The sequence below is a fragment of the Hypomesus nipponensis genome, chromosome 23 (assembly GCF_054491055.1).
Source record: "Hypomesus nipponensis isolate SF chromosome 23, ASM5449105v1, whole genome shotgun sequence".
Lineage (NCBI taxonomy): Eukaryota > Metazoa > Chordata > Actinopteri > Osmeriformes > Osmeridae > Hypomesus > Hypomesus nipponensis.
The window spans coordinates 11509784-11531809 of record NC_140383.1 but is presented as its reverse complement, the minus strand read 5'-3'; the positions used below and the strand labels follow the sequence as shown (position 1 = coordinate 11531809).

Genomic DNA, 22026 nt, shown 5'->3' with positions numbered 1-22026 from the left:
TGCACATTCTGTCTTACAAGAACTAGCAACCACTCACTTTGAATTATGTACCATGGGCACTTGTTTAAAATAGCCACACAACCCATTGGAACTATAGATGTATCTTGAGTTTAAATGAGACAGCACTGTTGACCAACTCTTTTTATTTGTCTGCACCACACCACAGCAAACTCAAACAAAAATCAAGGTGATGAGGAAAATTACAAAACAAACCAATGCGTGTGATTATTAATTACCAATAATATATTTATATGCACAACCATATCTCCTTAAAGGCAGCACCTGCTCTCACTCACACACACACACCCCTTTCAAAAAGAAGAGGCCCTTTGAAAAGCCTAAAATATAAGGAGTGGGTAAACACTACAAACACACATTCCCTTATACACACTAACCTTCGGATCCTTTTTGGGGTCAATTTTGAATTTGGTAAAATCTTGACATCCTTAATAGTTAAAAGAAGTTGAAATATATGTATTGATAAATTTGATAAACTCACACATTTTTGTTGAGAGAACAGTACTTCACTATACCTACACACACACACACAGTAGTGCTCCAAAATGCCTGATAGTTTCTGAGTTGCCTATCCCACCCCCAATGTCTTAAGGGATTTGAGGGTTCACTTTTGGGTGTCGCAGTATGATGTGTTAAGGGATTTCAAGATCAAACACTTTCCAGTGTGAGAAAATGTCACTGTTGTCAGGATTGTGAGGAGGAGAATGTTGCCTAAAATAAATGAGGTGAGAAACTGATGACTAGAAAAGAGTACAATCCTGATCATGGTGAAACCTTGTCTCTGATAAAGAGGAATAACCTGATGGGTTGCAACCTAAAAGAAATAGACACGTACAAAAAGAAAAAAAGAATGACAAACTCAAAATAAACATTGAATGAACCCAGGGCCCACCCTATTTGCCATAATGAATGTCACAGATAAAACATTTGCATTTGAACTGTTAATTTCATAAAACTATCTTGGAGATGACAAACATTTTGTAAAGTAACAAATGGAAGGAACTTGATAAGACACACATGCATACTTGGGGCAATTTTAGCTGGAGTGTCCAAAAATGAATCTACAGCGAGTTTATAGGATGCAGAGACAAGTCGTGCTATTATTTCAAGCAACCATGCCGCTCGAAAACATTTTCTCCAGTATGATTCAATTTGATAATCGAGACAAGGTCAACACGCCGTGAGCAATACAAGCTATCATCAGGGGTGTGTGGGACACGTGGGTGTTGAGCTTGCTTTGTCTACAATCCTGGGCCTGAAGTCACTGTGGATGAACAACTGGTTTATTTATGAGGTTGTTGTCCCTTTAAACATACATACCAAGCCAGCAGGGGAAGTACAGCATAAAGACATTGGTGGCATGTGATGCCAGAAGCAGTTATGCTCGGAACCTGCAGGTGTACTCAGGAAAATCTGGTTCCCGAAAAGTGCCAAGGAATGCGTGTGGTTTTAGACATGGACAAAAGTCTCAAGGGGCACATTAGCTGTGACAACTTCTTCATGTAATATAACCTGGGATTTACTGAGAATTATTTTTTTTACCATGGTGGGAACAATGGTAATAAAAATATTAACATGAGCAAAAGACAGACGTCCCTTCACTTATACCACAACACTTGTCTCTTAACGTCCCATGAAGAACAAGAATGTGGTAATGATGAGTACTTATCACAAGGATGCTGAAGTCAACAACACCGAGGACAAGAAGCCATAATCCTGTATTATAATACATTAGAATTACATTAGACCAATTGTGTTTTGGAATAAAAACAATAGGTATAATGCAAATGGAATTATTGTGGTATCAAATAAATAAATAAATAGATAAAAGGGGAATTTGACTATTTTTGATTACAAATAAGATAATAGAAAACACAGTATTGGGGATATTAATATGTGTATTATGCCTGAATTACCTGATTTATACTAATAGACACATTGGTTCATGAATATCATAGCTGCAGCCAGTTTCCAAACATAACAGGAAGGTTAAACACTGTCATTATAAAAACTATGTACATGAAGCGCTAGTTTCCCCCCCAAGAGAGCTTGATATGAAGGTGGTTCAGTCAGTCATTTAGATTGCTTTGAGCTATGTTTCTCCTCAACAGTTTCAGATCAGATGTGCTTGTGATTTACAAAACATCTGCTGATTTTTAAGTGCCTTCACTTTAAGTCTTCACCTTCCTAATGTATGACCACCATTGCAGCTAATTTTTTTCAGACAAAAAATAAGAATCGCTGTCCCAGAATGTAGTATGGGCAGATAAGTATTAAGACCATACCGTCATTTAAAAGCTTTCTGAATGAGTATGTGATGGGTTGGTTGTCTGAAGCATGGTTTGCTCGATTGGTTGATACCAAGGCAGTTGGCTAGGTGTGAGAGAGGGGGTTTGAGTTCAGCTGCGAGTGGTGGTCAGAGAAAAGGGTGTTGGAGGTAAGGGCTCAGTGCTCAGTCAGGCTCTCAGAGCGGTTACAGAGGGAATGGTACAGTTCTGATGTAAGGGAATAAGCAGACAGGGCCTGCCTGAACTCCTGCAGGGGGCAGTAGACTCCACTACAGCCTGGGATCAGCTGGTCCTGGAGGGAAGGCGAAAGAGACATTAATAATGTCCCCTGTATGAGTACAGGAAAAGATTTTAATTGGAACACCCGAAATACTTATTTAGGACACCATCAGAGCGTACCTGTCCTATGTAGGAAACTTTGACAAAGGCCTCTTTTGTCTGCTGATGCTGGTGCAGCTCCAGAGTGATGTCAGCAGCGTACGGTGGCCAACGCATGTCAAAAATGCCCAGAGCCATGAGACAGGGCATCAGGGTGGTGTCGTGGGCAGAGTACAAGAACATCTTCCTATGAGCCAGAGAGGACAACAATGCTACTGTATACATTTCATTTGAAGGTTCATTTGATGTCGTTGTCACATGTCTGAAATGGCCGCAATATAGATGAAAATGAAACTTTTCAAACATGCTATCGTGTACATATTTGATTCCCATGTGTGTGAAGTGTGTTCCCGGACGGGCGGCCGACCTGCTTGGCTCTGTCGGTGCCTTCTGGAGCTTGTCCTCCATGTTGCCCATCAAGGTGTGGAGGAGGGGACCCACGCACAGCTGCAGGTTCTCCCTGGACCAGAACAAACGACAAGAACCACACCAAACTCGAAGTTAGTCCTTGTCTTTCAGGCTATTTCGCATAATGATGACTCTTGGGGTTCGGGTCCAGAGACAGGCCAAGCAAAGTCTAGACTAAATAACTCTACGGCCTCACTCTCCTCTCCTGACCTCTTGCTGGGTTCATAGATGTGACAGATCATGTCCACTGCTCTCTGCTCCACTGTGTTCCTCCAGGTGTCCAGGACTGGAGGGCAGGGAAGCCCATGGGTCTGCTCGCACAAAGAGCAGAGAAATATAAATCCCTTTTGATTTGATCTTGTGCTGTGTTGTGTTAAAACGAGTTGCGTGGTGTATTATATCATGCGGGGCAGTGTTAAATGCAGTTGTTTTGTATCATGGCGCAGTGTATCATGTTGTGTGGCGCAATGCTGTGTGGTAGCTGTATCACATGGTGAAGCGTGGTAAGTTACGTCACCTCTCTGGCCACCATGTCATCTCTGATGAGGATGAAGTCCAGACGCTGGTGAAGACCAACACCGAGGGCGCTTTGAAGCATCTGCAAGTCTGCAGCAATGTCTGGCAGTGTGGAAGACTCCGCCCAGCGATGGCTTGACACACACACACACACACACACACAACCACTTACTAGCAGGGACAAGAGCGAATCTGAGCCAATCAAACTTCAGCTAGGATCATCCTCAGCCAATCATGCTAGTCAATCCCATCCAGTCACACACATAAACCAGTCTTGAGGCAAGCTTGTTATCTTGTTACCATCCCAACGTCACCTAAAATATAACAATTGGAGTGTTAAGAGTTGAGCCAGAAGTTCTATTAGTTTTTGTGACCTACCCCCCTAGCAGTTTGAGAAGTTTGCAGCCATGGTAGTTAGGGTACAGGATCTCTGACTTTGAATCCGTCGTTAAGATGGGAACAGCGTCTAAAAATGTGAGGAGAGCAAGAGAAATAATGTGAGGGGAGGGGGCAACTGTTAGATAGAAACTTAAACACCCACACAGACATTTTACCATTCTGAGTCTGCTGAAACAGTCCTGCTACCAGACATTTGGCTGATTCGATAGTCCTCACAATGTTAGTAGAGCGCACACTAGCAAAGAGAAAAAGATGATAACAGACTCTATTATAAAGCAAACTGGAGCAGAAACGGAAATTGAGATTTAGGCGTTTCCAATGCATTTGGCTTATCATGGATGTGGGACTAACTGTGGTCCAGCCTCTCATAGTCTACAGTTAATAATTATTTCCAGTATAATATATATTACATGTTTTCTTTCTTCAGTTTGAATGAATGCATTTATTTTAAGTCATTTGATTGAGATCCGTGAGTTACTTACTAGACCTCAGACGGACTGAAAGATGAGGAGAGAAAGGGTGTGTCCTGGATGTACTTCCTCCTCAGTCGCTGACCCAACTCATACAGCTGCTGCATACCTACTGTTGTCAACTGGCCTGGGAAGGTACCGCCCTGCAGAAAGGAACAGCGTCAGGGTTCTGTGTTTAACAGGACCGAACAAGTGAAACATCAAGACCTGGTACCCTGGTTAGAGATTAACTCTGATTGAGTCTCTAATGATGAATCTTCCCTGACACAACTGGAATAAATGTTGGTTTGAGGAACTATTTGTTTTGGAATTGGAGTTGCTGTCAAGATAGACAATGAGCTTTGAGCAGCATCACTGGTCTGACTAGGGAAAGTCTCATTGGATCCTGGTAGGAGTAATCAACTCAGTTCAGCACAAACATGTTTATTACAACAGCACCACTTTAGATAGTAATTTAAAAGCATTTTCGTTTTTGTGTACCACTGTTTATAACTACTGTATACATTATACCACAGTAAAAACTGCAGAAGCATGGCACACTCACGGTCAAAATGTTGCTCCGGTAACTGTCCTCCACTGGTGCCGGTGGCCTTGGACCACCATCCAGGTCTGTCACCACGTAGCTTATCTCAGTGTGCGCTGGAGGCTCCAGGAGGTCGGGAACCCACTGAGCCTAAGGCACCCAGGTACATATAAAAAAATAAATTAAGATACAAAAAAAAGGAATGTCAATGAATAATAATGAAAAACATGTAAATGTAGTGTACTAACTCACTTAGCTTTTTTGTTAATTACAGAGACTAATTATTTATGTGAGTAAATAATATTACTTGTCATTATAGCCTATCTGCTGGCCTCTTTCTCTGGGGTCTGTTATCCTGATGTGACAGGTGTTCTCACCTCCATGACGTCTGGAATGGACTTCAGCGGCGTTCGAGCTCCATGGCGGAACAAAACTTGCACTAGTTTCAGCTCATAAGCGGAAGCAGTAATCGTACCTTCGGCGGGAGTCGAAGAAATGTCGGTATGAACAGGCTCGGGTTTCTTCTGCGACCACAGCATCGACCCAAAGGCCATGGACACTGATACTGACCCCACCACACGAGCTTTGGTCCAGAGGTTTCTCATGACTGCCCTGCTGTAAAACGAAATAACTGGTTACATAAGCCGGTGAGCATTCTATCCATTCCACCTACAGTACTAGCTAGCCCCCTTACTCTTGGCTAGCTAACTGGTCAGCGTACAGTAGTATAACTGTCACATGTCAGAAGTGGTGGCTACAGTCGCTGGATAGACTTTAGCAATTAAGTTTGGTTTCCAAAGCCAGCTAAAATGTGTAACTTGGCGTTACTTACTTTTTAACCTGTACGATGTGGATCCGCTACAACCAGCCGGCAAGTTCCTAGGTGTTTAACATTTGACTACCCTACCGTAAAACCCAGAATAGTTTGAAGACAGTTACTGTAAAGCAGTCAGGGTAATATGGCGTTTCTACATATGTAGTCTTTTCTCTTAAACTCACGCTTCATTTTAAAGGGAAAAGACTACACGTCCCAAAATGCTCAACGTTTATCTGGACGGATTCCATTCCAGAACACTGTCTCCTCAAAATGTAACCTATTTTTCTCACCTTTACAAATATGATACGACAGTGCCTTGCCAGTAATTTTCATAGTTCATTATTAGTGTATAATTCATATTTAAACGTATCCTTCACGATAAGATATGTGCCCTATATGTATGGTTTTCATTTTCAACCCGTCTTGCCTGAGGACAGGAAAAAAATGTTTGATGCTGGTTCTACAGGAGCTATTTTCTATCCTTTTTGTGGGTTGCATCTATCTCCCTAGAACAAGTCATGAAAAAACTATTTAATAATTTAAAGAAACAAACAAGCCACACGTTTACATTTATTACATGTTTTAACAAATCACACAGTGAGGATGCGGGGAGGTATTTTATTTTATTGCAAATTTAATTGACAAAAGTATTGATAGACAGTTGATATGGTACAGTAATCTGTGAATTTGAATTTAAAGTAGTTATTATAAGCTTACGTCGAGTTGGATTGATTCTTGTCCCCAGTAGAAGGAACTGTATGATGTATCCCATTTCCCGAGTCTCATAAACCTCAGTGCAAAAGCCGTTGGCTATAAGGTATCATAGACTTGCCATACTTCTACTTTACTGTTGACACACAATCATTCAATATGAAGAGTACTTTAACAAAACAATTGATATAATAGTTCATGAATTATTACAATATGGCTTTACCACTATTCAGGTAGGTCTCAACCAGTCATTAACCCAAACAAAATAGAAAAGCATGAAAGAAATGTCTCCATCTAGTGGTCAAAACAGAAACCACCAGCAAACGCCAGGATTTGACAAACATCATTCTGTTTGGCTTTGGCTTGACATTTCAAATACATTTTCTGTGCAATGACAATTAGTTTTGACTAATAGTCTAATACTAATAATGTATTTAAAAAAGTGTTTTCTATCTAAGTTGATACTCTGGAGAATAAAAACCCTGTCTTATAATCAGTGTGCCTTTAGACACTTTCTCAGAGTACACCCGCATTCTCAAAAACGATCAGCGTCATTTTTTATTGCATAGTTTATTGCATGATTCAGCGTCATAGTTTAAACTTTTATGGCATTCAGCATTTGCTTTCCACATCGCACCTGTTATTCTCCGTTCCGAGAGATAAGTACTTCCTGTTCCAGGTTCCCCAAATCGTCAGGAACCAAACACATAGATAGCTGCTGTGGCTATTTGAAGCAGACACAATTAATAAATGATATTTTTGCAGTGACGTGTCACTATTTTACTTTCAAGTTTCAAGCTGACAGCCGCATGACAACCGAGGATAACCTGTGTCGTTGCATGCCACGTATCAAAGGTCCATGGTCATAACTCATAGGATTATGGACGGTCTTCCACCCTGACTGTGTGGGTGTGCAGATGAATGGAGAGTTGACTGTAGAACTACTGTAATACTCAGAAATATCAAGAAATAAATTGTGAAATTACTTCAAGTTTTTTCCTAATTTCAACATCATTTTTACTGCATTATAGTCAACGTAAAAAAGATCAAACATGTTCTTGTCTTTCCACCAAGATCAGCAAGTTTCACATTGCTCGTAGTGTTTTGGTTTTGTATGCTGCTGTTCTCCGTATCCAACCTTCTTTTTGAGACACACAGACACAGATTTAACTCTCTCTCTTGGTAGTCTTAGACCCACACATTCTCTTCATTGTTCTTTCTGGGGCCTGTGTTGCTTTTCTTGTCCTCACATCTCCTTATATTTTTTCTGGTTCCCCCTACTTTTGAGATTTGGTCCAGCAATGTTGTATCTTAAAGTCTACACCACTCTTTAACCCCTCACTTCCCATCTTTCCCTCTGTCATTCTTAGAGAGCAGACATTCTTTTTATTCCCCCAGACTTCCCATTCTCCCCCACCTATACCCCTAGATGTGCTCCTAAATGGCCAAGTCGTCAGGACGGACCCAGCTGCTCGTCCCACTGGTCTTGCTGAGACGTCGTTTGTCCTTTACATACCCAGCATGCGATAGAGCAGGTGGAGGGGAGCAGCTTGTGGGAACCTGGTCATAGCTCATCCTCAGGAATCTCCCTTCCACCTCCACGTTGTCGTGGTGATGCTCCAGGTGGTCGAGGCTGTGATGGCGCTCAGTTGCCATGTTGGCAGAGTTCTGCTGCTGCGCCATGCGCTGGTTGAAGGGGTGAGAGGTCATTGAAGAAGCCATTGGACTCATCGCCTGTGGAGATGTCAGGCACTCGCTGAAATCAGGGGGAGGCGTGCAGGACTGGGGGGAGGCGCAGGGTGCAGAGGTGTGTTCCATGGCATCAGGTATGGCTACAGCATTGTTGATGGCGGACTTCTGAAGGGCTCGATTTCTCAGACACTTCCTGGCTCGCCTCCAGCCCAGGTGATAGAGCTCAATCACCGAGAGGAGCAGGGACACGCCTGCCACTACCAGCATGAAAACAATGAAGACGTTCTTCTCTGTGGGTCTGGACATGTAGCAGTTGACTGGGTTGGGACAGGGCCAGGCCTTGCAGTGATACAGTGCTCTGAGGAACACTCCATAGATCATGTACTGAATCACAATGAAGGTCACCTCCATCACCGTCCTAATGAGGATGCTGAGGATGTAGGTCTGTAACAGTGCCCCACGTAGGCGGATACGCCCCGGCACCTCCGAAGACTGCTCCTTCTGCTGGAGGTACTCCTTCTCCCCCTCAGTGTCCTCCCCATCTTGTCTCCTCTCCTCCTGCTCCTTGCGTCGGCGCTTCTCCTCCCTCCTGACCGTGTGCATGGCATGGCCCATGTATATCAGCGAGGGCGTGGACACAAACACAATCTGCAGCACCCAGTAGCGGATATGAGCGATGGGGAAGGCCCTGTCGTAGCAGACGTTGGTGCAGCCAGGCTGCTGGGTGTCACACAGGAAGTCTGATTGCTCATCGCCCCAGGAGGACTCTGCGGCCGTGCCAAGGACCAGGATCCTGAAGATGAAGAGGACAGTCAGCCACACTTTCCCCACTGAGGTGGAGTGTTCCTGGACATCCTCCAGAATGTTCCCCAGGAGGCTCCAGTCCCCCATCACTGCTCACCTGGGTGGCATGTAGAGAAAAGGATAAGAAGAAAGGTGGTAGAGTGGAGAAAAGTGAGGCAGAGCAGAAGAGGAAGAAAAAAGAGAAAGAAATTTGAGACCAAAGGAAAACAAGCAAAGTTACGCAGATCCATGATGAACTATATCACCCCATGACCGATGATGACAAAAAAAAATAAGAGCAGCATGTGCATCTGTGTGAATGTGTATGTGGTTGGGGACATGTATAAATAGCCTGTGAGATGCCCAGGGATGAGTCACCACAGCCTGAGAACCAGCCTTTTCCCATGACACACAAAAGCATGCACACAATTCTTTGGGACTGTTATGTTTAAATTGCAAGGTCGTTTTAGTAAAGCGATATGTTTCAATGTTTTCGTTTTTTCATCTGGCCCCTCCCTCCCTCCCTGTCCAGCTCCAAGGGACATGGGGCCGAAGAGAGTCAGAAACTACAGCTAATCTAATGGAGCTCTCTGACCTGAATGGGACATTCTACCACTAGCCCATAGCACTGTATGTTTGCATGCGTGTGTGCATTCACAGCAGCAACTGAGCAACTGCCTTCACTCACCATCATAGTGTCACTAACATCATGCTTGAAAATGTGCTCTCCATACACATTCCACCACTCTTTTCCTTTCCTCCAACCTGTGGTGTGTTGCCTCTTGACCCCATCTGAGTGAGTGCTTACTTGAGACCCAAACATGGCAGTGACAAGCTGGCTTGTGTCAGTGTGATTGGTATCTTGCACCCATCCATACACGTCTGCATGTGTGTGTGTGTGTGTGTGTGTGTGTGTGTGTGTGTGACCCAAACCTGCCGCTGACAGGCTTAGTGTCTTTAGGAGATGCCCCTATAAGGCATTCAGGCAGCTTTACGGCTGTCATAAATGCCCCCATCATCGAAGGGTTAAACTCATCGCTCACTGAGTTAGACACAGACACATGTGACACGTTAGGGAAAAAGTGTCAAATCCAACATTTGAAATGTCCCAACATTGTCTTTATAACATTACACAAGTGTTTAAAGTAAAGCAAAAATGCTTTAAGATGAATAAACAACACATTTTCTCAACATTGCACTTACACTGCCGCACAAAGACGAAAAATAATACAATTTAAGACAATATTCATGTAAAGAATCTGGGTGCCAAAAACCTTTGCACGGAATTGTATATGTTCTCATAAAATATATACACATGCAGGACCAATACAAGTTATTTACCTTACCTCATCTCCCTCTGTTCATGGTCTCACTATAAAGTCTCACCAACAGGAGTTAGGTAGCCGATGCCAGTGTCTGAAGAAGACACACCAGATCTGATCTGTGTGTCACCCTCGCTGTGAAACGACCATGACCATGAGAGGACTGGCTGCACCCCCCCCCCCCCCCCCCACCACCACCACTCTCGCTCTCTCTCTCTCGGTCTATGTCTCTCGTCCTTGGAATGGGTGGAAACTGAAAACTGTAGGTTCATTTGCTCACCGCGAGCTGGTGGTTGGAGAGATGGGAGGGTGGACCTTTGTCAGTGTATGTACGTACTTGTGGGCCAGACTCATTGACTTACATGGACCTAGCTTTTCTGATTTAACTGGCAGGGACCCATGTAGGGTTGGTGATGTGGAGTGGAGCAAGGGAGTCAGAGGCAGGGCCATCACAATGGTAAGAGGTCCACATTACCACACACACCACCTTTTTACAGCGATGTCAGTAGTTAGTCGAGGAATCCCTGTGCTTTAAATGACGGTATTTAGGCTCTCAGACAAGGATTGCTTGAGATGAGCTTTTGCAAACAGCAAAAAACAAAGGTAATCTGTGACTTTGTCATAGCTCTTTATTTTGTGCCTCTTACATTCCCATAGTCCCCAATGAAACTTGAGTTGCTTTTAATGAATTTTCCATTTGTTTACTTGAAGTGTCAATCCTGGTGTTTTGTTATTTGATAAACATCTCAAAAGCCAAACTGGTCTCTGTTCCCAGACAGAGTTGGCACACTGAGAAATAACAGTGTCTGACAGGGGTATGAGGGTGGACAGGGGCATGTGGGAGAGAGGTGGGGTTTATTAGCAGCAACAATTATGAGAAGAGGGCCCAGGGTATGAGCAGTGGCAGGGGGCTTAGCAGAGGCAGTAAGAGAACAGGCCTCAGGGATAGAGTAGGGACAGGGTCATGGTAAGGGCATAGACTTGTCACTGGAGAGGAGTTTCGACGCACACGCAGTGGTGCTTCCTTCCCAGGCTGGGCGCCTACAGCTTCCACTTGTAGTTTCTTCCCTCTGTCCCTATGTAGGGGGCCGGAGGGTTAGAGGGCCAGAGGCTAGGCACCTTGCAAGAGGAGACAATCCTATTCTATGCCAATTGGACATGAAATTTGCCACTGTGTCATGGAGCGACAAATATGGTTCCATTTGTATGATCTTAGCAACGTGTTACCAGTTCCAGTTTTTTTTTACTAGGGCATTAGTGGATGAGCAACATCAGTGTGTTATATAAGTAAAGGACTGAGGTAACTGATCGAGGTACAGTTTTTTGGAAGGTAGCGGAGACAGCAAGGGAAAGTTTGTTCACTAGAGAGAACCCATCTTTACCTCTGTGTTTATGGATGCTGTGGTGATCCGAATTTGAATTGAACAGCCTTCCCTATATATAGGAAGGTATAAATACTGAAATCCCTTCCTTATACAGTGAAATGTGCTCACATACTTACTTTCTCAAATCGTTTTAATTAAGACATTTTCACACAGTTAAAGTTTCACGGCATCAGTTCAAATACTGTGGAGGAAGTCTGCCATGTTGAAAAATAATAAGAAAGCAATAGCCTACCCAAACAGTATACTCAGTGTGGGTATAGGAAGTATGTGTTATTGTGCAGCTATGTTGGTGTGTGTGACTGTGTCTGAATGAGAGACCATCCAGTGAAATGACCAGTAACCAGGTAACCATAAATGACAAAACATCCATTTCCCAGCATGGGCCGTGATTTCTGGAGCTAATAACTGCGTAATAACAGTGGACTTACTGTAAGGCAGCGCATCCTGTGGGAAACTCTGTAGTCTGCCTGTACACTGTCAAAGCCATCATATCTGTTTATAATATCAGTCTAATGGACACTCTGGCCTGGTGATGGGGCATTCAACATGGTAGATTAAGAACACTGGGTATTGCATACCACTGAAATATGTCACCTTGACGTTGGTCAGACAAAGTACTGGGCATTGTGTGTGTGTGAGGGAGAGGGAGTGAATGGTATTGGGAGAGCTGAGGGTCTAGCCTACCTCATATACTGGCTGTGTATAAATAAATGAGAGAGAAATAGGGAGAGATGACAGAGAGACAGTAAATGACAACAGAGGGAAAGACGAGGGAGCGAGAGACATAGAATGTGTTTAGAGCAATGAGAGGACAATGAGTTCAACTAAACTCTTCCCTTTGACAGAAACCAGGCTCGTTAACTGACTTGTAAATGAGGAGATCAGACCCTTGGTGAGTCTTGGTGTGAGGTAGGGGTGTAAGAGATAATATAGGCACAGCCTAAGTTACATTATTACAACGTTTTTAGAGAAAAGGGGTGGGAAAGAGAGACAAATAGGCAGACAGATAGAAAGAGACAAGGTGACGGGTGAGAAAGAGGTACAGAGGCATTATAGGGACACCAGAGCGAGAGAGAGATCAGAAAGAACCCAGATAGAGACCAGCGAAGCCAGCTTGTCCGAACAAGAGAATGCCGAAGGTGTTGGGTGCTACAGTACCTGAGTGGAGAGACAGAGTTGATTCCTAGCTACAGCTATACTGGCCTGGGTTGGGAGGTGACCGGCTGACAAAGCCATAGGAATGACTGCAGTATGTTCCCTGCCCTCTCTCCCTGCGCAGCGAAACAACAATAAATTCAATCAGGCACCCAGAGAACTGTCCTGCCCTTTACTCTCAGTTGAACTGCGAGAGCATTGCCTTAGAGGGCAGTCCCGTTCCTCTGCTGCTTGCCACACACACACTGATACACACAACAAGTCCTGTAGGTAACATCATCAGGCAAAAATATATGAGAGAACGCTAATCAACCGTGCCGTCGCCTCTCAGTTTAGGTGCTGTCAATTTGATTAGGAACCAGATTACCCAACATTACCCAATGCAATCATGCCATCAGCCCTCCCCTGTTCACCCCCAACTCATGATTATCACCCATGTCTCATTCTTTATGTCTACCTCTCTTCTTATCTCCCTCTCCTCTCTCCCACTCTTCCTCTTCACTCTCCTTTTTCCCCTCTCTCTGTTTCCTCTCAGCGGTGACAACAGGGGGCAGGGTTGATTTAAACTTTGCCTCCATTAACAATATACTAATCCTACAGGCCAACTCATACTCTTATCAAGCAATTGTTGTATTCAATCATCCCCCACTAGTAATCGATTTATTTTTCTCTTGATTGTGGTCACTTAACTCATCCTTGCTATCAGATGATGACTTCATTTATTTCTGAACAGATATAAAAATGTTTAATTGCAACATTTCCCCTAAAGCCTCAAATTCAACAGTATGGGAAGTTTTGAAAGCTCACTACAAGGTCAAATGATTTCTTTAACTGCAAAAAAATATCTAATCCTTGAGCTAGATTAACAACACTTCAATTATCCTACCTCGGAACTCTCTATGGATAATTTAAAACTTAAAATGAAGTTTGACCTCCTTTTGACATATCAGGTGTAATGGCTTTTAATCAGGAACAGGATAACAAGGGTGAAAAAGCAGGTAAGATACAAGCCAATCATTTATGAGGTATCAGAGCCAAACAGCTCATCAAGGGGTTATGTATTGAATGTGAAGGGTTCACATCTGACCAGAGAATCATTATTGATACGTTAAGAGATTACCATAAGAGATTGTACACATCTGAACCTGTACCCAATTTATTAAGTATATCTGTTATATATCTGAAGACTACCTCCTTGTCCCTAGACCTTAAGACTAATCTGGAAGAACCTGAGACAGGAAGAGAAAATATCTGCTATATCCTCCATGCAATCAGGTACGTCACCAGGTCCCAATGTTTTTCCTTCAGTTTTATAAGAAGTTTCCATCACAGCTTTCCCCTCACTTAGTTTCAGTTTTCTTGGTCTCTTTAACCGGAACTCCCTTTTAACCGGCCCCCTACACTAAATCAAGATTACATCTCTTAGTTGATTAAAAAAGGAAAATATCCTTCAGATTGTGACTCCTATTAGCCAATCTCATGACTGAACAATGTCATAATATGTGCTAATGTACTGGCCAACCGGTAAGAGGTTGGCCAGTACAGTTTTTTTTAACATTTGTCGCTTCTGCAACACAATTAATTCTCCTGCTGAAACAATTTCTGAATGAATGCTATAAAAGCTTTTGACAGATTTGAGCGGAATTACTTATTTTCACAATTAGATACATTTGGATTTGGACCAACTTTCCAGGGTAAAATTATTATACTTTACGCCTTCCCCTCACTGTCCTCACAAATATTCAATACTCAAAATTATTCTTTCATCCAAATCTTGATGATCTTTATGTAGGCTATTGAGACATTAGCCATGATCTTGTACCAGTTACAATTCACTTTGACTTCCTGGGTGTGATCTGTCAAGAACAAATGGCACCATGTCATGGGAAGCGACTTTAACCCGGGGCCCAGAGTCATACACTGGCAGATTTGCAACTTCATACAGGTTGTTGAGCTATTTGTGCCACAGACACACAGACACAGACACACACACAAACACACACACACACACACACACACACAGGGTTAGGGTTAGTCTACCCTACTCCATTACAACCACCATCACATACTTCTACACAAATACAATCTCTAATAGTGAGCCATTTGGAAATATCTAAAGGAATTTTGTATACAACTGCAATCATACAGGAACAGTTTAGGGTTCAGGCTGTGGGGTCCTATACATAAACCAACAATGAAGGATAGAAAGAGATGACAGGAGGTTGAGCAAAGACATAGTCTGGTCTAGTCCCTAAAATAACTATGTAGAATAACACAACGCTGACCTTTCCTTTTGAACTTGAACTTGCACATGAACACGGTCGGAAACACGCATCCGTTTAGACATGCATATATTAAGACTTGAGATTAACAGTTGTAACCTAGTTCAGTGGTCTAGTTGATACTTCGGGGAGTTAGAAGTGACCTGGATAAATACAAAATGTGTGTGTGTGTGGGTGTGTGTGTGGGTTTGTGTGGGTGTGGGGGTACTTCCCCAAAAAAACTAAGTAGATCATCTGCCTCTGATGGACAGTAATATCTCAACAGGCTGTGCAGCCATGTATCAGTCACACCATGAGCTGGTCTTCTGCGACCTTACATGGAGGTTTGGCTCCCCATCTCTCCACTTCCACACACATACACACAAAGCTTTGGTGTGGGCTATTGTTTTACAGTGGTATTACATAGGCTTCCTCAATCATGACAGGCGGCTGTTTGGTTTATCAAGTACAGTGGAAAATATGCTGTGGCTAAATTAAATGATGGAAGTTGTTGGAAGAGTACAAGATTATGTTAGTGCTTGTTTTAAGTACTGTCTAGTTCCCACTTGGTATAAGGTCACTTTTCTGCTCAAAGAAAAACTCACTAATTTAATTTATAGTTTTGAAATATCTTTTAACATTTAAGGTTGTGTTGTTGTTGTTCAGAAACTCAACTCAACGACTTTTTGTGCAATGTCTTCTTTTTAATGTACCTCATGCATGCAATTCAATTTAAAATGGTTTCATCTGACATCCCTGTCTGCTTAATAATCCTTTATATAAGACAGATCTTCAGTCCTAAATTAGATAAATAGATAAATAAAGAGCGCAGAGCAGGAGAGAATTTCGGAGGTCATCGGAGTGCATTTGTTCTTTCAGCGGCCGGATGAGTTTGAGTACAAAATAAATATGACAAAGTATATGGAGAAGGCAGGGACAAACAAGGAGATAATAGGAAGGCGATACAGAGGGAGAGAGAGTGAGACTGGCACGGTGGGCAGGTCAGCAGCAGAGCGGAGTTTGCCCACTTGGAATGCCAGTTAACACCCACCAGGTCCCCCAATCATTTCTCCATCCCTTGGAACCGTCAACATGCATCTCTTACACAAACAAGGCTTAGGACACACACAGACAGCAATCACCACTGTTAACTGTGTTCGAAGTTGAGATTGAGAGGGTTGAGAGGGTTGAGATTTTGTCGCTGTAAGGAGAGGTGGTGACAGCTTACCTGTCTGTCTGTTGACAGATGATCCGGATCTCTCACACTGTGGTCAGTCTCCTCCTGTCGTCCTCTGTTTCAGAGAACTTCTCTTCTTCCTCTCCAAGCTCAGTATGTCAGGTCAGGATCTGGACTGGAGATTCCAGAGGGCCGCAGTGAGGACTTGAGCTCGGCAGGGTGGATGGAGAAATGAAAAATTGGTGGTCAGATATGGTGTTGCAGTTTTCCCAGGACACCCACCAGCAGACTGATGCTGACCGGTGATGGGAAGAGAAGTTTCAAACAAGCTAGAAAGTAGAGTTTTGCAGCAGTGAAGGGTTTGTTGTAGTGAGTCGTCCTGGGACCTGAATGCTCGCAGACACGGGGTGTATGGAAAGAAAAGCAGCTGCATCACATGAGAGCATTTCTCCTCTGCCCTCCCCCTCCCCCTCGCCCTTCCCTCCATCCATCCCTTCCTCGTCCTCCATCCCCTGGCCTTCCTCCTTCCATTCCCCCTCTCTCTTTGTCTCTTACTATGTCTGTTCTCCCCCCCCCCACCTCCACTCCCCCCCACCACACTTTTTCGGTGGGAAGCATTCCTCTGCATTGGAAGAGGAAGTGGAATTGTTTTCAGGATCAATGGGAATTCCGCTCTGGGTGAACTTACAGGGCTTTTGTAAACTCTTTGTTTCATGTTGTCATTGACTCACACTGGGTTGTAGGGCAAGTCCAGCTGTGATCTCAAAGTATGATGATCAAGCTCCCCATAGTGCCTTTTAAGTAAACCCTAGTCAGGCAGAATCCCACGAGATGAAGGTAAGTGGAAAAAGGTATCTGGTGTCTACTTTATGACACTGCCAAGGTACAGATGCCAGTGTGACCAGGAACACTCCTCCAGACTCTATGGTGACAATACCTCTTTTGGTCAAGTCCTGTTCTCTGCTTTCCTCTCCTCCTTTTTTTTCTTGAGCTAGATCCTAGGAGTCGTCTCCATTTTGCTCCTTCTCCCCAATTAATTCACCTCTCCCCTTCCTCCAATCCTTTGATTCCTCCCTCCCTCTCCTTCCTCATGTCCTGTAGCCAGCATCGGCGCCTGGCCAGGCTGGTTTTCAGCCTGCAGACCTATGATGTCATTATATAATGGTCATCTTTTACGTTTCATTCCTCCTTGCTGCAGGCCTGCATTTGAACAAAGGCAGCCATTCAAACGACTGTAATTACGCATCCAGGGCACACACACACACACACAAAGTCAGGCTGAATTAATGGCAGAGGTACTGTAAAATGTGACATTGGACAGTCTTTACATTGTGAAAATAATTTTCATGTTGGAAAACACAAGCATGCGCACATGTACGGTCTCATTACATTCAGATAATAGAAAACACACACAATAAAACACACACATGCATAATACACACCTCACAGAAACACTCCAGGGCAAAGACTGGACACTGATTTCCCAGTTATCATCTCTTTTTAGGTCCCCCAATCAGAATAAAGGTGACTGCTAAGCCGCCTGGAGTTTCATACACTCACTCTCTCTATGGACTGCTCCAGTACTCATACCTGGCCCTGATCTGAGGTACACACTACAAAATTGTCTTTGACTAGCCCCGGTCCAAGTCAAAGTAACTCTTCTGTCTAACACCATACAGAACTCCACTGACATAGTTACAAGGAAAGCGACACTAAAGCGTGTATGATGGATGAGTATGTGTATCGGCTTGGATGTGTTGACCTGTGGATCTACAGTCTCCTGTAGGGTAGATATGTTGAGCCAAGCCTGTGTGGGCCATCTCATCAACATGTGGAAAATGTGCTTATACAGGTGTATAAATAGCTGGGAAAGTTTACAGTGATATGGATCGCATTCCTCCACACACACACCCTCCCCCAACACACACACACTTGTCGCATTAAGGACACATATGACCTAATGAAATTATGACCCCCCTCTATGTTTTAGTTTCTCTTGGTCTCTTCTGTTCTGTCACCCTCTCCACTCTCTGGTTCTCAAAGCTCCACAGTTGTCTTCCTTCCCACAGTACACAATTCCAGAGCCAATGCAAGGCGAATAGCTCCAAGCTCCAACCTAAAGTGACTTATTTAACCTCAGTCTATCCATAATAGTCGAACAGTCAACAAGGATGGATGTGTGTTCCCAATCCCAGATTAGGAAGTCTCTGCAGTGAGGAGGGGTTGCATGTTCCCTTCTTTCTGGAGGGACCAGAGCTGCAGATACATTTGTTCACTTTCTGGAACAGCAGGATCCAGAATGAAGAAGTTCTCCTAATCTGTCCATTTACCCCTGCGTGTGTGTGTATGTGCTGTGTGTGTTTGTATGCCAATGGAAAAAGTCCACTCTGCCAGAATGCATCAGTGTTACTCCCCCCCCCCCCCTCTCTCCTTCTCACTCCTAACCCGGCACACTCCTGCCACATGCATGTATGAGGGAAGCGAGGCTTAGTGGCCACCGTCTCTGCCTCGCCTACCCTGGCTTCACTCACATCATCCTCTCCTACGATCTCTCACGCAGCCGGTCCCAAACACATGATCCTGTTCACATGACCCCCACTCTGTAGTTGCTGATTTACTTCTACTTAAGAGCAAATCACATCATTGGCACAGTGAAATACGCCGTGGCTTTGCACAAACAGGTGGGGGCCATTAGTGGTCATGTCAGGATCAGCCTTGCCCAACCTCACGACATCCAGTCTGTCTCCCTGACAGTCTGCCACCCCACGGCTGTTGAAGCCAGACTCTGTTTACCTCACCACTGTTGTCACAGTCATATTTAGAGCAGTGCTATTATTACAGTGTGGCCTCTCACCCAGAACAGTGATGCCCTCACACACTGGAGGAGGGTGCAAATATAGGCCATGTACTGCGCCATAAGTCTGATATGTCAAAGTCTGGTACTGTTTGTGATATACGCATTTTATGCATATGGTATATACCTGTACTAGGTCTTATATACAATATGAGTGTATCTCTGTGTGTTTTATATGCTAATTTCTTTATGCAGTAATATGTATGTCTTATGTTTTATATGAACTTTATATGGCTCAGGCATTCCTCAAATGTTTTAATATCTGGGTCGTGTCTTAGATGTGTGTCTTATAAGGCTGATGATAAATCTTCCCTCTACCCGTTTTAGTGTGCAAGTGTGTGGAAGTGCATGTGCACTCACCTCTATGTATTGGGAAAGTTGTAGCTTAAATGTCCACCATGTTGATAGTCCCTTGTTATGAATATTATCGGTTATCATACAAAATATGTTATGCTCTGGGGGCAGCCTGGTGGCTCATTGGTCAAGTGTGCATGTCATGGGTTCAGGCCTTACCGCAAGGGCCTGGGTGTGAATTCAACTCGGTTTCCTGCATGTCCTTGTCCCTGACATTTCCTGTGGCTCTTCACTGTATCTGTCCGGATAAAGCAGAAATATTAAAAAACATATTTTTAAAATGTCTTTTTTTCTTATGACATCATATAGAGGGGCGTTGTTGCAGAATTAAGATCCCATCAACATTTAAATTCAAAATATGTGTATAAGATTAAAACAAATCCTCACCTGGTGTAGTGGTTGGTGCAGTCAAGACCAAACAAAGAGCCTCACATTTACCCTGGTGTGTTCCTCCCCACCCCGGCAGAACAAGGCAATCAAGATAAAGGGCAGAGCAGGAGGAAATTTGGGCTGTAAAGCTGTATTTATCTCCAGCCAAGCCCAAAGCTTCAGCCTCAGCATTGATGCAGAGTAGTACGGGGGCTAACAAACGCAGGAAAAGGTGTATCGACAGGTCTCCCTCCCTCGCCCAGGACAACTACTCCAGACACGAGGACAGATCTGTGTGTTTGTGTGTGTGTGTGTGTAGGGGGAGTTCGAGGTTTCTAAAATGTAGCCTGTTTCTTTGTAAAAACATTTGTGAAAGTGTGCCGTATATTTGTTTTTTCCATGTGTGTGTAGTGATTTAGCCCAGATATGGAGTCACTTACAAAACATTTATGAAAACAAGCTTCTTGAATGCAAGGAGGGTATCATTCATCACCTTGAGTGAACATGCTACACACCAACCCCTTACAAGTTCCATATTAATCAGCAGCCCCAGAGGTCAACTGGTGGCCCTTGGCTGTGAGGTCTGTAAAAACCTTCAGCTCGAACTAACCGCCGATCTGGACTGCCTCACTCAAGCATGGTGTCGAAGTTTAGTGTGTTGTGATGCGTGGGGGTTTAGATTGTTGTGATGTAGGAGTTTTTTATATAGTATTTATATAGTATAGTATTTGGTGTGTGTTTTGTGTCTTTATAACTGACCAACTGCTTCCTGGTTATCCTGACCATTGTCAAAATGTCTTTACTAAATCGGAGAATTTATGAGTACACCAATAAATCACAGGGAATATGCACATCAGTGTATGTACACTGTGCTTTCTTTTCTGAGAAAAATGAACACAAGCTAGGTTTGGGTGTAGGTGTGAGGAACAGAGTTGTGGTGTGTGTGGGGTGGGCTGTGTGTCCAGTCCAGTTTCCGCTGATAACATTGTATTAGGTTTCTGGTGGACTGGCTCACATACCGGAGGCAAACGTGTTCCTTTGGTGTGACAAGGGACCATGGCAGAAGAGGGGGGGTGGGGGGGGGGTAGTAAAGGTGAAGGGAGAGGGTGCTTTTGTCCACATCCTTGGTCATTTTCTGACCATTCAGACCCCACTGCTCCACTTCCTTTCTCTCTCTCTCCAGTGTACCTGCTCTCTCTTCCTCTCCTGTATTCTCTCCTCTCTCCCATGATACCTTGCAGCACACAGGGAAGAAACTGCCCCTACCCGTCGTACTGCTGGGAGCTGGTGATATATCCTCCTACCCTCCTCTCTTTTCTTTCTCTTTTGTCTGGTCTGGTTCAATCTTGACAACAATGACTATAAATGTATGATTCCTCACTTTCCCTTTCCCCCCTCCCTTTCTCTGTCCCCCCTCCCTTTCTCTGTCCCCCATTCTTTTTCTCCTTTGACCCTCTCAGCCTCCTTCTTTCTCTCGACTTCCTCCCCTCGCCTATGAATACCCAGGCTTCCTAAGCTCCTATTTACCAATTCCTCATCCCGTCTCTTTTTATCCTCCACCACGTCCAACTATGAGTCAGTTTTCATCTATCTCTATCTCCATCTCCACTTCCTTGGTCTTTCTCTCTCTCGCACAGACACACACAAACACCCAGACAACCAGACTCTCTGCGGCTTCCAGGCCGACTGTTACTCAGTCATCCAGCCTGGCTCCAGGAAACCTCGACTAAGAGGAAAAAAAGCGTATGTTCTGATCAGGCACACTCCAAGCTATTCTCTGGTGACCAGTTGGTCTTCCTGTCCTTCTCTCTTCATTGGTGATTTGTCTGTCCTGCTTGTCTCCCTGCTCTCTTCCCTAGTCCTGCCGGTTTCCCTTTCCTGCTCACTAGTAGTTAGTAGGAGTCTACTACTAACTACTGGTATGTGACAGGATCTGGTAGCCTAGGAACTCTGTGTCTGTATGTGTGTGTGTGTGTGTGTGTGTGTGAGTGTGTGTGTGCCTGTGCATCCAGGTCTTTGTTTAGGTGGCAGGACAAGAGGATATCTTTAGTCCCAGTGGCTCAGCTGGAATTCTGAAGCACAGCCACCTACCTACAAAAGGTGAGGTTGGACGATTGAACTTTAAACACACACACACATACAATTG

At 44.0% G+C, this 22026-nt stretch overlaps 2 protein-coding genes across 3 annotated transcripts; both read right to left on the bottom strand.

Moving 5' to 3' along the window:
* Positions 1-128: 128 nt before the first annotated feature.
* acp6 (acid phosphatase 6, lysophosphatidic) lies at positions 129-6068 on the bottom strand. 2 transcript variants are annotated; one of them, XM_084688716.1, is made up of 11 exons: positions 5833-6068; positions 5378-5615; positions 5022-5150; positions 4490-4620; positions 4163-4242; positions 3987-4074; positions 3610-3742; positions 3303-3403; positions 3052-3144; positions 2706-2871; positions 129-2598 (listed from the first exon to the last, which is right to left on the bottom strand). In XM_084688716.1, the coding sequence occupies exons 2-11, from the start codon at positions 5603-5605 to the stop codon at positions 2464-2466; spliced, it is 1284 nt and encodes a 427-aa protein (XP_084544842.1). In that variant the 5' UTR covers positions 5606-5615; positions 5833-6068; the 3' UTR covers positions 129-2463. The 2 variants fall into 2 exon arrangements, with proteins under 2 accessions (XP_084544842.1, XP_084544843.1); XM_084688717.1 differs by having other exon boundaries at positions 5378-5612.
* A 360-nt stretch (positions 6069-6428) lies between these two features.
* Positions 6429-16681, bottom strand: gja5a (gap junction protein, alpha 5a). Its single transcript, XM_084688718.1, has 2 exons — positions 16355-16681; positions 6429-9121 (listed from the first exon to the last, which is right to left on the bottom strand). The coding sequence occupies exon 2, from the start codon at positions 9109-9111 to the stop codon at positions 7966-7968; it is 1146 nt and encodes a 381-aa protein (XP_084544844.1). The 5' UTR covers positions 9112-9121; positions 16355-16681; the 3' UTR covers positions 6429-7965.
* Between the last annotated feature and the right edge of the window lie 5345 nt (positions 16682-22026).